Source organism: Myodes glareolus, chromosome 1, assembly GCF_982192425.1.
Source record: "Myodes glareolus chromosome 1, mMyoGla1.1, whole genome shotgun sequence".
Taxonomy (NCBI): domain Eukaryota; kingdom Metazoa; phylum Chordata; class Mammalia; order Rodentia; family Cricetidae; genus Myodes; species Myodes glareolus.
This window is the reverse complement of record NC_142026.1, coordinates 59386265-59403179: the sequence shown is the minus strand read 5'-3', so window position 1 is coordinate 59403179 and position 16915 is coordinate 59386265. Positions and strand designations below refer to the sequence as shown.

The window sequence follows — 16915 nt, the reverse complement described above, 5'->3', positions numbered from 1 at the left end:
AAATTACAACAGCAATGAGCCAGTGAACCTGGTGGCCTTTCCTAAGGATCTGGATAGGGGGTGCTTTTGTAAATTAGAACTTCTCTACTGTATTGGTGGTTGTCGTCATCATTCTTCAATGACAGACCCTCTGAAGACTGTGACCCTCAGATATTGTCTCTAGTACTGTGCAAGTTTCCTTTGAAGTAGAACTTTGGTCTTCCCCACCTTTTCCAGATCTTACATTCCTATCCTAGCCTTAGGAACTTCCATAATGGTTCTGGGTATCAAAGATAGTCTAGGGCCAAAACCAAAGTATATCCCACCTGGGTACAGGTGTTGACTCCAAATCCTGCTGGGATTTCCATATGCTTCTCCCTTATCCACAGCCATTCTCGCTTCGAGATCCACAATCCATAGCCCTGAAGTCTCCCCTTTCTTAAATCCAGGACTCTCTTTATTGGGCTCCTGAAGCTGGGGGTAGTGGTGCAGGCCTATAATCCAGCACTTTGGAGGCAGAGGCAGGTAGATTTCTGTGATCTACATATTGAGCTTCAGGCCAGTCAGGACTACATTGTGAGAACTTGTCTCAGACAAGGAAGAAAATGAACTTCCAAATTCATAGCCATACATCCTGTTTCAAGCCAATAAGAACCCATACCCAGAGCTCAGAAGTGTCTCCAATACAAATGTCATGAAGGATTCAGTTCTGGCTTCTGTCTACTGTCCCGTTCCTCAGTAACACAGAGACCTGGAGTACTTCCTCCTCAGATGTCACAAATTCAGTCCGCTCCCTGTTAATCCCTCATGGGGCCTCCTCCTCCTTGATTGTTGGCTGTGTCTCAAGCTAGTTGCATGATGGGGGGGGTAGTCTGGAGGTGAAACGAGACAGTTGTATAATCAAGGCCAAAGGCCACCGTTCCACCTCAGGATGTATAAAAGCTATCTAATTCTGCTGCCAACCATCTGTCTGTCACCCTCATCACCACCATGCTGGCCTCTGGACTGCTCCTGGTGACTGTGCTGGCCTTCCTCATCGTTCTGGTCTTCATGTCTGTCTGGAAGCAGAGGAAATTTTCAGGGAAGCTGCCTCCAGGACCCACCCCACTGCCCTTCATCGGGAACTATCTTCAGCTGAACACAGAGCAGATGTACAACTCCCTCATGAAGGTGCCACTGGGCAGGGCGAAGGGTAGAATGGGGCACGGAGGGATGCCCAGCTTTGTGGTAGGGTATTGACCCTAAGGTGTGTAATTTTAGGCTAGGGGAATCGTGAAGAGGCAGCAACCAACTCCGAGGCATGTGAGACCACATCTTGGGGTGACCCATCTGATAGCTGTTAGAACTCCAGAGAAATGAATTCCAGACCTGTTATCAAGGTCTGACCTCTTTTCTCTAACTTTGCTCATCCACCTCCATCAGATCAGCGAACGCTACGGTCCAGTGTTCACCATCCACCTGGGGCCTCGCCGAATTGTGGTACTATGTGGACAGGAAGCAGTCAAGGAGGCTCTGGTGGACCAAGCTGAGGAATTCAGTGGGCGTGGCGAGCAGGCCACCTTTGACTGGCTCTTCAAAGGCTATGGTGAGGGGAACAAGATGCAGGGGAATGTGGCAGGGAACAATTGGAAGACATAAGTTTTCCCTATTTTCTCCCTGACTCAACCATCCACATCACTGCTTCCTGCTGTGTTGGGTATTGGACCCATTGTTTCCTAATCTTCCTGTCTTTCTCTGCCTGCGTCTCCTGACTCCCCTCCCCCACACATACCACCACGCCTCCTCTTGCACCTTGAGATTTCTCTATCTGAATCCTGCTCCTCTAACAGGCTCCGGAACTTTCCCCCCACCTTACCCCATTGTTCTTAGCTTCTGCGATTGTCTCTCTTCTCCACTGATTTCTTTTTCTACTGTCAGAGCATCACAGAAATCTGTTCCCAAGCCCATTATCCAAGCAGCAATCTCGCCTCTTCCCAGACTCTCTTTGTCCCTCTCTCCTTATTTCCCCCTCTTCCCTAGCTTAATTATAAATCTTTCACAACTGTATCCACCCCCAAATCTCCACAGTCCCCCTTCCCTAGCCTCTGCCCTGTCTCTCTGTCTCTGCACCTCTGGCTTCTGTCCTCCTTCTGTCTCCCGCTTTCTACTGACCTCTAACCCGCTCTTGGGGAATAGCGCAAAGGTGGTCAGTAGTCAGCCACAGCCCCCTTCTCTGATCTCTCCCCGCCCCTCACTCTCCTTTCCAGGCGTTGCCTTCAGCAGCGGGGAGCGCGCTAAGCAGCTGCGGCGCTTCTCCATAGCCACACTGCGGGACTTCGGTGTGGGCAAGCGTGGCATTGAGGAGCGCATCCAAGAGGAGGCGGGCTTTCTCCTGGAGACATTCCGGAAGACAAACGGTATGCACAGTTCCGCAAGTTCTCAGGACTGACCAAGGGGAAGACACCCTCGGAAAAACAGTACCAAGATCAAGGATGGGAACTAGGCTAGGGAAGAGCGTCCTGGTCCCGCTGTCCGGTTTTGGCGGAGTTGGTGGACTCAGCGTTGCAGCCAGTGCTCGTTTTGCATTTTCTGATACAGAGTATCTGTTGCTATTCCGCGGTGGAAGCCCTTTTCCTAGCTCTAAGGTCGTGCTCTTCTTCCCCGTCCTCCTTACCTACAGGTGCCCTCATTGACCCTACCTTCTACCTGAGCAGAACAGTGTCCAATGTCATTAGCTCCATCGTTTTCGGGGACCGCTTTGACTATGAGGACAAAGAGTTCCTGTCACTGCTGAGGATGATGCTGGGAAGCTTCCAGTTCACAGCTACCTCCACCGGGCAGGTAACCTGTTTCACCTTGTCCTACCACCCCCAGACCATAGCTGCCAGCTCACTCCAAAACTGACAACCTCCTTCCAGCAGGTACCTTCAAAGCAGCCCGGCAATTGTGCCTGAACCGATGTCAATACACAGTTTCTAGAGCTGCACCTGAAATCAGAACCAACAGTACATACATTCAGGCGCGCAAATACACGGAGGGGGAGGGAGGGAGAGTGAGGAGGGGAGAGCAAGGTGGACATTACTATGACAATTCATTTTACTCTCTAACCAAGGTTGCTACAGGGAGGCCTGCTGAATGCACTAGCCTCCTTGAGTTCCTGAGTGACTGATACTGCAAAATCCAGGTCACTCAAATCATGCTCCATCTGCAAAATGTACAGAGCCAGTCCACTGAACTATATAGATGAGTGTTCTTTACTCAGCCACGGAAATGCCTAAACTCCTGCCTGCATCTCTAAGCAAAATTTCTGCACAGATTGTCCCTCAGACACACCAGTTAAGGGTCCTCCAGCACAGCTCACTCACACATTTAAGTGGGGTCCTCCGTGCAGCTGTTTGAATAGCAATGCAGGTGAACATGAGAATATCCCCCACTACTTTAAAATATCTATTTTTAATTTTTTTGGACAAGCATATATTGTGTACTGAGCCTTTTCACCCCATATCTCCACCTTCCCTTTTCTCATACCTCCTCCTCCTTTAGTCCTCTTTGTCCCCTGAGACAATTTTCTTCTCATTCCAAGTGGTACACATGCACATATATATGCATAGATATATACACACATGATTTAATGTATATATACCACAAATGAAAAAAAATACATGAGTTCTCTCTCTAAGACTGCTTAAATTTGCTTAATACAGCTATCTCCAGTTGGACCCACTTTCCTGAAAACACCATAACTTTGTTTTTAATGGCTGAAGAATAATTCAGTTGTGTATATGAATCACACTTCTCCATTACGCTGCTTTTGGACACTTAGGTTGATTATGTAATTTAGCTATTGTGACTATCCAGCACTCATTGAATGTTGGAAAGCCTGTTAGAACTCACCAACCCAAACCCCATTAGTGTATGAAGAGCTGTCCCCAGCTGATGCAACCAACCGCCTAAACATCTACATAGGTAACTCCTACCCAACCACCTAAACATCTACATAGGTAACTCCTACCCAACCACCTAAACATCTACATAGATAACTCCTACCCAACCACCTAAACATCTACATAGGTAACTCCTACCCAACCACCTAAACATCTACATAGGTAACTCCTACCCAACCACCTAAACATCTACATAGGTAATCCTACCCAACCTCCTAAACATCTACATAGGTAAATCCTACCCAACGACTGGATGCCTCCCACCCCAGTCCCACCTGAACACCCCAAGCCTGCATGTGTCCCCAAATCCATCTCACTTTAAAACCTTGGACCATAGCCCTCAGGCTTAAACTATAGGAATTCTGTTGCCACACAGCTCCATCTGGTGCCTAAACTCCTGAACAGGTGATGTGTACAGCCCTCGTCCTAAGACAGATGTCATATTTATTGGGTTTTGTCTAGTGACAGCTGCCTTGGTTTCTCATCCCCTTACCACCACCAGCTCTATGAGATGTTCTCTTCAGTGATGAAGCACCTACCAGGGCCACAACAACAGGCCTTTAAGGAACTTCAGGGGCTGGAGGACTTCATAACCAAGAAGGTGGAACAGAACCAGAGTACCCTGGACCCCAATTCCCCAAGGGACTTCATTGACTCTTTCCTCATCCGCATGCGGGAGGTAAACCCAGAAGCCAGGGAGCATGGTGGGAGGTTCAAAGCCAAGTAGGATGAAATCAGGCACAGGGAGGAGGGAGTTAACAGAGGACCACTCATGGGTCCCCTCACTATAATCCTCATTTAACATCACTGTCCCATCCACTACCCCTTGTTCTCAGGATGGTGTACAGGCAGAGATAGCAGCCAGTGCACAAGGCTGTCTGTTTTAAAGGCTTAGTTTTATTTGTGTATTTAGTACCCACAACTCTTGAGCGAGGTTGTGTTTCGACTCCCATTCTACAAATGAGGAGGTTGCAGCCTGTGAATATAGGTGACCTTCTGATATCACAGCAAGAGAGCCATGCATCCTACCTCACTGACTTGGACTGGTGCTTTCAGCTAACACACCATTTGCCTTTGCCTGTCCTCATGGTCATTTACATCTATGTGACCTGAGCTTTACTGGGACCTTCTTCTACCTGTTTGGAACAGGTATAGAGATTTCACCATTGTTGGTTTTAAGACAACATCTCTCTATGTAGATCTGACTGGCCTGAAATTTGCTGTGTAGACCAGGCTAGCCTCAAACCTGTGGTGGTCCTCCTGGGTCTTCTTTATGGAGGCTGGGATTACCAGTGTGTGGTGTCTTCTGACCAAGTACCAAGACTTCATGTACTCTGAAGTGCAAAGGACTGAGAGGTGGAATTCCTTTAGGGAATATTAAGGATTATAATTAAGAAATAGAATCCTGTTGCCTAAAACTGAGGGCTGGAGAAGTGGCTCAGTGATTATGAGCACCAACTGCTCTTCCGGAGGATCTGGGTTCAATTCCCAGCACCCACATGACAACTCATAGCTGTCTGTAATTCCAGTTACAGGGGACCTAACACCCTTGGTAAAACAGCAATGCACATTAAATAAAAACTGACAATTAAATTGGTCATTAAAGATCGAACAATCTACTAAATCCTGAATGACAGAAGAGCATGGGATTAGGGCACTGGATCACTTCCAGAGGTCTGGAACCTGGACAGAAACTGACATATCCAGACTGCCCCTTCTGTCCTTAGGTCTGGGTCAAAGAGAAGTGAATTAGGGCAGGGAAAGGGGATGAAACAGAAGGGCATGAAGAGCATACGGAGTGGGTTGGACTTGAATACTTCCCTCCCTGCAGGAGAAGAAGAACCCCAATACAGAGTTCTATATGAAGAACTTAGTGCTGACGACACTGAACCTCTTCTTTGCCGGTACAGAGACTGTCAGCACCACCCTTCGCTACGGCTTTCTGTTGCTCATGAAGCACCCAGATGTACAGGGTAAGGCTGCAAGGGGAGTGATGTTGAAGATTCTAAACATGCTTCTCTGATCTTCCACACTATTTCCAACCTCTCTCAAGAAACTAGACTCTCAGATAGCTAGCTACTCCCTTCTCTGCAGAGACAGAGAGAGAGAGAGAGCTGGTGGGCACTAGCCTCTAGTAGTTAAGTCATTTGGTGTGTTGCTCAACTGAACCTCAAAGAACCCACTTCCCTGTTCCCAAGACCCTGCCTAAATCTCCTTCCTCACAATTCTCACATAATTCTGGTATGACCCAGTTAACATGAACCTCCTCCAACAATGCCTATGACTCACATGTACAGAAAATGGTTGACAACGTCATACACTGCTTCATAGCCTCTGTCCAGTTCTACTCTTCTGCACTATCACCCTTAGGGTGAGGTTCTTGGACTCCTAAACACATGCCTCTTCTTCTCAGCCAAAGTCCAAGAGGAGATTGACAGAGTGATTGGCAAGAACCGGCAGCCCAAATATGAGGACCGCTTGAAGATGCCCTACACAGAGGCCGTCATCCATGAGATCCAGAGATTTGGCGACATGATCCCCATGGGCCTGGCTCGCAGGGTCACCAAGGACACCAAGTTCCGGGACTTCCTCCTCCCCAAGGTTCTAACTCGCCTATAGTAATCTCCAGCCTTCTTCATGGCCCTGCAGACCCTCCTCCTCCTCATTTGAAACCACCCAGCCTTCTCTCACTCTCTCAGTGACAGGCTTTCTCTGCCACCACACCCCTCCAGCCTCTTACACAGAGTCTTCTATATCTTGAGTTTCCCCTCCCCAGACTTTCTGACCTGGGAGTTTCATCTCCATGCCTCTGAATCATCAAGTCTCAAGACATAAACTCAGTTTACCTAGATCTCCTGTCAGGGACAGGAGTGACATGTATGCCATGTATCCTGTTTAGGGGTACATAAATTCAATACCCTTCAGTTGTTGACTTGAGAGACATGAAGCGCATATCCTTCAACCTCCCACACAGACCACAGACCCCATGTCACGCATTCATCCTGTGTCCTATAACATGAGCCCCACATCTCTTGTCTCCAGGATGATGACCTCACATCCCTCAAAGCCCCTCCCTCAAAGCTCCCTCAACTCACATATATTATCTTTATCTCACCTCTCCTGCCCCTATGGGCCAACAGGACACTCATCCAAATCTACTGTATCAAACCTTCCTCCTTGACAGGGCACTGAAGTGTTTCCTATGCTGGGCTCTGTGCTAAGGGACCCCAAGTTCTTCTCCAACCCCAAAGACTTCAACCCAAATCACTTCCTGGATGACAAGGGGCAGTTTAAGAAGAGTGATGCATTTGTACCCTTTTCCATAGGTAAGAGGGCACTGTCTAGTGCCAGGCCACTGCTCACACCAACAGAGATAACTCCTCTGTATCTCTCCATTTTGGAAGATTCTCTTGGATCAAACCCTCAGCCAGTCAGCTGCAACTCCCATACTTCCCAAGCCTATGTGTCTGAACCCTGGAGAAGTGATGATCAAGCTGTAGTGATAGATTATGGAAATGAAGTCTCAAACTAAGTTAGAGGTCTCTCTCAGGTCACACAACCATTTCTTAGAAAGATGTGGCAGCTGCAGGTGGTGGCAGTCACCTTTAATCCCAGCACTCTGGAGGCAGACAGAGGCAGAGACTGGAGGACCTTAGTGAGTTCAAGAGCAGCCTTGTCTACAGAGTGAGTTCTAGGACAGCCAGGGCTATTAGACAGAGAGGTCCTGTCTCAAAATATCAAAAAGAAAAAAAAGAAAAGAAGGAAGGGAGGGAGGGAGAAAGGCAGGAGGGAAAGAAGGAAGGACGTAGTTACATGGCAGCCATACTGGAGAGTGCCTCTGTAGGGAAGGCAACCGCATTTCTTATTATTACAGTCTGGTGAAGATCAACTCACCACAAGTACAAGGAAAACTGAGGCTCAGAGATTAGAGCCTTCTTTAAAGGTCTCAGCCCTTCCTTCCACAGAGAATACAGCCAAGGATTTGCTATGAGGATGACATTGAGAACTGGCTTCACCCTCCCTGTCTCTTCTCTTTAGGAAAACGGTACTGCTTCGGAGAAGGACTGGCTAGAATGGAGCTCTTTCTCTTCCTCACAAACATCCTGCAGAATTTCCGCTTCAGGTCCCCACAGGCACCCCAGGATATTGATGTGTCCCCTAGACTCGTGGGCTTTGCCACAATCCCACCAAACTACACTATGAGTTTCTTGTCCCGTTGAGCCAGTGCTGGATAAGGGTAAAGGGAGGGATGGAAACCAGGCTAGTGGGGGGTTGGGACTTAGAAGGGATCGGAGGGACAGGAGAGAGAAAGGACATGATAGACTTGTTGAAGACAGACTGCCATTTCAAAGGTAGAGCAGGAGAAAGGGGAAATTTATACTATGTTGTGAATAGTAATAGCAATAACAATAAAAGTAGACATTATTTATAGAATAAGAATTTTTGTCAAGTTTATGCTTGAGAGTCTTGTGATCATAACACTCACAAATATATGGTAAGGGGAGAGAATTCACGTTCGTTTTACTAGTGAGGCTCGTTCTTGACCTTATAATGTTTCCTTAGTCTAAGATTACTGAAGTCTTACTGATTCCAAGAACTCAGTAATACTTGGATGAATATCTGTGTGCATTGGCCTTGGGTAGACTTTCAAATATCACCACACATCGGATAAAACAAGAGCTCAATCTGTTGCCACATCATCTTGCCCAGAGGTATTTCAGAGCTTCAGGTGTGCTACCAGCGTGGTTTCACCATCAACTCACCCACACTTTGATCTACTTTTGAAGAACTGGTTACCAGGGCATCATCACCCAAGCCTTTATGGTTAAAGTCATTGTGTTTGACTCAGAATCCACCTGGAGAACTGGAATTCGGTCTCTTAATGAGGTCCATGGTAGAGAAAGACATTGTAGTAAGGAGCTGCGGGCAGGCCTGCTTTTTGTCCTGCCCGGCTCCCGCACGGCTAGCTTAGTCCCAGAAATAACAACACACAAATTGTATTCATTTAAGCACTGCTTGGCCCATTATCTCTAGAGAGTTAGTTACTGACTAACTCTCATATCTTGATATTAATCCATTTCTAATAATCTGTATAGCACCACGAGCTGGTGGCTTACCGGAAAAGATTCAGCATGTCTGACCTGGTGGCTGGCTCAATGGCTTCTGCCTCACAGCCCTCTTCCCAGCATTCTGTTCTGTTTACTCCGCCTACCTAATTTTCTGTCCTATCAAAGGGCCAAGGCAGTCTCTTTATTGACCAATGAAAATAACACAATAGACAGATAACCCTCCTCCATCAAGACATTTTCAGAGGTGGCCAGGAAAACTTAGGGTCAGCACACTAACATGAGTGTGTGCTGATTCATGAATGTGTGTGTAAGTGCACATTACAGGGCTTCCTTGGGATGTACAAGGCCACATCTTTACATCTTCTGCCACGAATTATATTCCAAAGGCTGAGTGTTTGCTTACCAATCTGGGATCAGAACCAGTTAAGAGTTTTAGAAGCATATACTCCAGTGGCACTACTTTAAATCTGATGAGTGGACAACTGAATAAGGCACAATCTTGATGTCAGTGGATACATCAGCTGGGCCTCTTTTCTTATTTTTAGAATGTCAGTATCAGGCAGACCCAGGAGGGAGCAGGGGTATCAGGGAATCGAGATGCCATCTTTGGAAACTGCATTGCAAGCCCCTCCCCCCACCCCGTGGCAAATTCCAATCCTACATACTGCAGATGGTTCCTGGGGGACTGATGGAGACAGGAAGAGAGTGGGGAAGATGGTTCACTTGGAAAAGTGTTTGCCAAACAATCACAACGACCTGATTTTGGATCCTCAGCACCCATCAAAAGTCAGGCCTGGTGGCACATGCTTATCACCTTAATGCTGGGAGGGGTTGAAGAGAGCCCAGTCCAACTAGATCATGAACTCTTAATTTAATCAGAGATCCTGTCTCAAAAACAAAAATACAACAAAGTAGAGAGAGACTGGAAAAGCCATGCAGTTCTGTCCTCTGGGTTCTACACTCATGCACACATACACCTGCGTACACATACAAAAATGTATGCACACACAGAGGAGAGAGGGGTTAGATCAATTTTAACAATGAGACACACCTTCAGAGGAAGGGACAGTGGCTAGCAAGCCTTTGTCTGAAAGGGAGGAGGGAAAAAACTAATAAAACCTGTAATGTTGGGAAAAAAATGTTAGAACTCATGAAGTCATGACCCAGTTTACAGAGACAAGGTGTACTGTGTCCAACCATGTTCTGCTCAATAGCAGAGAGTGCACGTCCTGCTGAAGCATGCCTGGACCATTCTTTGTGATAAGCCATTTGTTAGGGTATAGAATCTTCAATCACTTTGTAAATATTAGGTTAACCAGAGTAGCTCTGATGAACAAGGTGAAATGTAGCCAGAAATCAATAGCAAAGTTAAACCACAAAAGCCACAAGGATAGGGAAATTAAGAACTATGCTTGTTAATTTTTTTCTTTCACTGAAAAATATAAATTATACATATTAGGGGCTGGAGACAGTTTAGTGGTTGTAAGCAGAGGCTGCTCTTGCAGAGGGCTTGAATTGGGTTCCCAGCACTCATGTCCAGCAGCTCAGCACCACCTGTGTCTCTAGCTCCTAGGGATCCAACTTCTTCTTCTAGGTTCCATGGGCACTGCAGGTTTATACACATTCACACAGAGACACGCACAAATAGAAAAGATTTAAAAATAAGCCTTTTAAAGATATACACATGAATGGAGTACAAGTGTTGTTTTGATACATGTATCAATTGTGCAATGGCTAAGTCACACCAACAAAAACAATGCAGATTTATATAACAGTGGTTCAAAAAATATCATATGGTAAATCATAAAACACTTAAATGGCAGAACAAAAATAAGTATGAACAAACTTACAGAATGAGCCATAGCAGAAGGCATCGTAAATTCATGGAATGGCTTTTAAAGAAAGCTCAGATTCATAAATGTTCTTTTTAAAATTTTCCATGGGTCAGAAAGATTCATCACACTGAGATTTTTCTTTCTTTAAATATTATAAATCATTTCTTTTACTTTTGAGATTATAATATTCTACCATCATTTCTACCTTCCCTTTCCTCCCTCCAAACCCTCACAGCCACAACACCAAAGAAGAAGTCATAGTCCAAAAATATAAAGAGGAGATGAAAAACTTAGCAAGGTGGGGGAAAGAAGAAGCAAGAAGGTGACTCAGCAAACAAAAAGAAATCTCCCCTCCAACCTGGGTACCCAGCAAGGGGTGACGGTGACAGGAGCTCAAAGTACCCTAGAAACTGAGCACCCAGCTGAGCAAAGACTGATGGCCATACTTCAGGAAGGAGCCATAGTTCTCATAGACTTTAAATTCTTCTTGGGACTTTGCTCTGAAAGCAACTTTCCTTGCAGAACAAGTTAGCTTTAGGAAAGAAACAAATCATTGTCTCACAGAGCGGTGTGTGTTCAGGAGCTCCCTTGAGGTGTGTCATCAAGGACTAAACTACTCTGGGAGGCAGGGATGTGTAGGGACAGGGCTTTCTGACAAGTCACAATTCTACATCCTGCAGACAGGGCTTCAAATGGTCCCAAAAGACAGTTATGAGGGAAATGATTGACCACAAACCTGCTAAGTGTCATCATAGGCCTGGGGGAAGCAGCGTTGGTCAATGGCTTCAGTTTCTGTGAGAAGTAAACATACTTGTCCCCTAAGATCAGGTATGAAGAGACCTGGACAGGGCCACAGTTCAGTTCATGGGACTCCCAAGAGCTCTGGACCACAAAGCAGCGCTTCTTTGCTCTGCTCTGAGCTGTTCTGAATTATGCCACACCTCATTCAGTTTGTGTCATTGAGGCCTCTCATTTGAGAAGTAAAGAAAGGAGAAAGTTGGGGCTTTTTGTTTTTGTTTTTGTTTTCTGGGGCTGGAAGGAGGATCTCCCTCCTTATCTTCCATGACTCATTGCAGCTAAGGGAATTTTTCTTCTTGATGGACAGACAGTAAGAGAGAAAGGAAGGTTGCATATTACACAAGTGAAGAGAGAGACTCGGGAGACGGAAGGAGACTAGAGGTGACGAGGAGAAGGAAAGAGAAACAAGGTTAATGCGCAATAAATATGGTTAAATGCATAATATACTTGAAATGAATAGTCTTTATAAAGCCAGAAACTATGGGTAATTAATATACACCATCTAAAAATCCAGTAGTAGACTGAGGAGATATTGGCAATTGACGGCTGCTGGAAAAAGAAGAGTTGGTATCCATTAAGAAGAAGGCAGCAGAGAGCCCAAGCCTTTCCTAAAGCTTCGATGTAACTGAAAGATCAACTATTGTCCTCAAATACAAGGCAGAGAGTTCCCTGGGGGATAAGGCTGCCTTTTCACAAGTCTCTGGGGTCTGTGAAACTGCATGCCTGCTGTCCACGTGACCTCACTCTGGAATTCTCTCAAAGGTGAAGGCCATATTCAGCATATGAGATACTTATTCAGCTCTGAAGCCATTGCTCTGGCAATGACACTAAAGACAGAAGCAGAAAGAGCTCAGTTTGGAAGGAGGAGTTAGAACAAAAGCATAGACTATCCTTGGCAACTCATGAAGATGCAATAGAGGGACCACCACAGCATGGGCCTGAGGATGAGGCCAGCCATCTAGGTACTTCATCCTCTTATGTAAAGGCTACCAGCTGTTCACATATCTTATCAGGTCCCCAGGTCATCACATCAATAGTTACAGAGAAAATGCGGGAGGAGAGAGGTCCCAGGTTCGTTATAGCACAGTGACTGTTCCTGGTACCCAGCTTGCTGCCCTCCCTGCTGCCCTTCCTGTTTCGAGGCAAATGTTTCAATACTGGGTAAAGAAGGGGTGGTGAAGAATAGCTGGCCCAGAAAGTTTGGGTTCTGGCTGCATGTCACGACCCTCTTCTCTCTCAAATGTTTGAGCTGTGCCATGTCCTCATGTCACACGCACACATACACACACACACACACACACACACACATCAAATGAGAAACATCCATCAAGAACAAGAATAAGAGGTATTGCAGAGAAGGGGGAGAAAAGATCAGAGGAACCAGAGGAGTCAGGGACACCTAGAGAACGTGGCCCACAGAAGCAATTGATAGGGACTCATGGGTTCCGCTCGATATACATTATGGCTGAGCAGCTTGGTGTTCTTGTGGTACTCCTAACAGTGAGAGTGGGGGCAGTTGCTGACTCTTTTGCCTACATATGAAACCCTTTTCCTACTGGGTTGCCTTGTCCAGCCTTGATGTGACAGTGTGTGCCTGGTCATAATGTAGCATATTATGCTGGGTTTGGTTAATGTCCCTGGGAGGCCTGCTCTTTTCTGAGGGGAAATGGAGGGGGCATGGACCTGAGGGAAAGGATAGAAGGGAGCTTGGAGGGGAGGGAAAGGGAAGGAAAGGGAAGGAAAGAGAGGAGAGGGGAGGGGAGAGAAGCGAAGGGGAAGAGTGGGGAGTGGCAACTTCATCCAGGATGGAATATATGAAAGAATAAAAAAATTAGACTCAGAGGTATGATGTAATCAACATACGAACCCTGCAAACTTCCTTAAGGGTCTGGGCAATAATCCATGGAGAATCTGTAAGTTAGAAACCTTGGATATTTGGGCCCTTTATGCCACATTAATGGATGCTGTTACTATTTTTGAGGCCTAGCAGGTCCTTCTGAAGGCTCTGATCCTGAAGTACAATGTCCAGTTCATGCAAAATCCTACTGAAACATCGCTCTAGTCTCCTACCCCTCCCGGGCTCCATGTGAGCTGTAGAGGTTCTCTGTTCCCTAGTGCCCATTCTGGACTCTCTTCCAGGCTCTCAAGGGGAAAGAGACAAAGTGGACAAAAGCTAATCAGGTCAACAGCTAGACCCTGTTCTCGGTTTCAGGATCCTTTCCAGGGTCTTGCAATTCAGAGGTTGAGAATCATTTCTCTGGAAGAGTCCTGCTACCTTGCTTTTTCATATTTCTTGTGTATCTGTGTTGCAATCCACACATTTATTGGTTCATATCTGTCTTCTGGGTCCATTTGGGGATATTCTTACAGAACAACTACCCTAAAGACTCAGTTCCCAGAACATTCATAGCAGCAGCAGCAGCAGCAGCATCAAGAGACCTGCATGAGTCAGACAGTGGTGGCACATGCCTTTAATCCCAGCACTCAGGAGGCAGAGGCAGGTGGACCTCTGTAAACTTGAGGCCAGCCTGTTCTACAGAGTGAGTTCCAGGACGGCCAGGGCTACACAGAGGAACCATGTTTTGAAAAATAATCAAAAAATCAAACAAACAAAAGAGCCATGCAAAATTCATTACAGCCACAATGAATACATCATCAATGAGCACAAACCTGGAAATGGAAAAACTACCGTAGAATGTGCTGTCTGTGCCACTACAAATTATTCAGCCGGGGAATCGTAACTCACTGAAATGAAGGAAGCGGGGACAATAGAGACATAGAAAGCAATGTTAAATAAATAAAATCAAAGAGACTGGGGAAGAACATTAGGAAGAAGAAGACAATAGATCAAAAATTAGAAATCAACAAAAAGAAACCAAAAGAAAATGACAGATTTCCTAATATTAAAAAAAACAGAATTAGATAAAAATTTTAAAGAGAATATAAAGTAACATACAAATATTTCTTTGGTCTGGAGAGATAGCTCAGTGGTTAAGAGCACTTGTTAGTATTGTACAGGACCTGGATTTGATTCCCAGTACCCACATGATGGAACTCCAATTCCAGGGGATACAGCACCTTCTAAGTTCTGTGCACACCAGGTACACATGTGGTGGGCAGACATACACACAGGCTAAACAGCCAAACATGTAAAAAATAAAATCCTTTTTAAAAGTCTGATCTTTAAACTGAGATAAAGTCAAGATTCTAATTAGTAATAAAATAAACACATTTCTAAAAGTAATTTTTAAAAATGGCGATCTCAATGGTCAAAAGAAAAAGAAGTTGGGGTATTTGAGCGACTCCATCCTGGGCCCTTGAAAGTCTGAGTCTACCAGTTATGTACATGGTGGGGGAGGGACAGTCAAACTTATGGATCCTTCTCTGTTGTTCTCCTATACCCCTCCCTCACATCCCTACCTCTCATCCTCCATCCCACCCCTTTCCCTAGCCTGCAAAGACCTCACCTTGGTAGCTTGCTTTCTGGAATAGCAGATGGCCACTTCTAGTCTTGTAGTCTGTGAACAGGGCAAGCTCCCTTCCTCCTGAGACAGCTAACTCCTGGTAACTGAGGTTATCTAGGAAGTATGTCCCAGTGCACTGGGAGTGTGGAAAGCAATCCCAGCTCTGAGATTGGTCATGGTGGAGGACCTACAGCTCTACTTTCAAGACCACCTAAGTATTAGTCATCCTGCTGGAGGGATGCTACTTAGTGGGTATAAAGCACACCCCTGCAACTTCAGAGTTCCCAGGTTCTATAGAATTCTCAAATGACATATACATAGCTCCAGAGGTCAGTCCATAATATGGCCTCAGGCTCTCAAACTCAAAGATTTTTCTCAGAGGGTTGGAAGCTCCATTCCTCATGTACTTCCCTACCTGAGCCAGGCGTCCTGCTAACTGCACCCTTCAACCTGTTAGTCTCTGGCCCTAGGCCTTCCACAGCTGCCTTCTTTGGTCTCCTTTCACCAGAGGCTATGGAAGGTGAACTAAGGCTCCATGATTGTGGCTATTTCTTTATCTCAAGTCCCCAGGATAGGTCAGTGTGTGTGTGTGTGTGTATGTGTGTGTGTGTGTGTGTGTGTGTGTGTGTGTGTGTGTGTGTGTGTGTGTGAGAGAGAGAGAGAGAGAGAGAGAGAGACTTTGTCCTCTCTAAAACATTGCAAACACCTCCATGCAAAGGTGACAAGGAAGGAAGGAAGGAAGGAAGGAAGGAAGGAAGGAAGGAAGGAAGGAAGGAAGGAAGGAAGGAAGAAAGAAAGAGATCCAACCAATAAACTAATTTCAGATGTTAAATCCCAACACAGAAAGAAAACCATGAAAACACAAGCCCTCAAAACAGTTTCTCCAAAAACTATCAATTCCATCATAATGCCCTCCAATGACAGTGACTTAGAAGACTTTTCAAAGAATTTTAAAAAATAATTATAAGTACATTCAAAAAAGACATGAATGTTCTCCAAGAGAACAACAAGAAGCTGACATAAAGAAGCCAGTGCAAGTTAGGGAAACAGAATTCAGTCAGAGTCACTGAAGAAGGAAACTGAAATGAAAACTCAGTCGGTTCAGTGGAAAGCCTCAACAGCAGGGCAGATAGGGTGAAGGGCTAGATGTCAAAGCTTAGAGACAGTGTGCAGAAATCGGATCATTCTGTTGAGGTCAGCAAAACTAAAGAGAAGATGGGAATGGAACCTGGGAAGGCTTTGGGACTTTAGGGGAAAAACAAATCTAGAAAATGTAGGCATGCAAGAAGAATTTCATGCTTCAGGCATAGAAGGTATGAGTAACAAAATCATGGAAGAAAATATTCACATCTGGAGGCAGTCACAACCATTGAGCAACAAAATCATAGAAGATAATCTTCACATCTGGAGACTGTCACAACCATTGAGCAAGAAAATCATAGAAGAAAATCATATCTGGAGACAGTCACAACCATTGAGTAACAAGAGCATAGAAGAAAATCTTCACATCTGGAGGTGGTCACACCCATTGAGCTACAAGAGACGGACAGTACACCAGATAGACAGGGCCTTCATATCATATACTCAAAAACATAGACACCTACAACAGAGGGCACTGAAAACTGCAGGAGAGAAGGGTCATGTATTACATGGAAGCAGGCCAATCAGGATAGCATTATTCAATAGAAAACTTTAAGGCCAGAAGACTTGGGGAAGATTTATTCCAAGTTCTGAAAGGTCACATCTGCCACCCACTATGACACTCAGTAAACTATCTATCATATTGAAGAACAATAAAAACAGACTGAAAAGATTTATGGCCACTAAGCCAACTCTACAGAAGATAA

The 16915-nt window shown here is 45.5% G+C and overlaps 1 protein-coding gene across 1 annotated transcript; it reads left to right on the top strand.

Annotated features, from left to right (window-relative positions):
- The first annotated feature begins 927 nt into the window (after positions 1 to 927).
- LOC125404694 (cytochrome P450 2A3) lies at positions 928 to 8342 on the top strand. Its single transcript, XM_048440800.3, has 9 exons — positions 928 to 1149; positions 1402 to 1564; positions 2226 to 2375; positions 2639 to 2799; positions 4405 to 4581; positions 5734 to 5875; positions 6316 to 6503; positions 7087 to 7228; positions 7941 to 8342. Exons 1-9 carry the CDS (start codon positions 970 to 972, stop codon positions 8120 to 8122), a joined length of 1485 nt encoding a protein of 494 aa, XP_048296757.1. The 5' UTR covers positions 928 to 969; the 3' UTR covers positions 8123 to 8342.
- The last annotated feature ends 8573 nt before the right edge of the window (positions 8343 to 16915 follow it).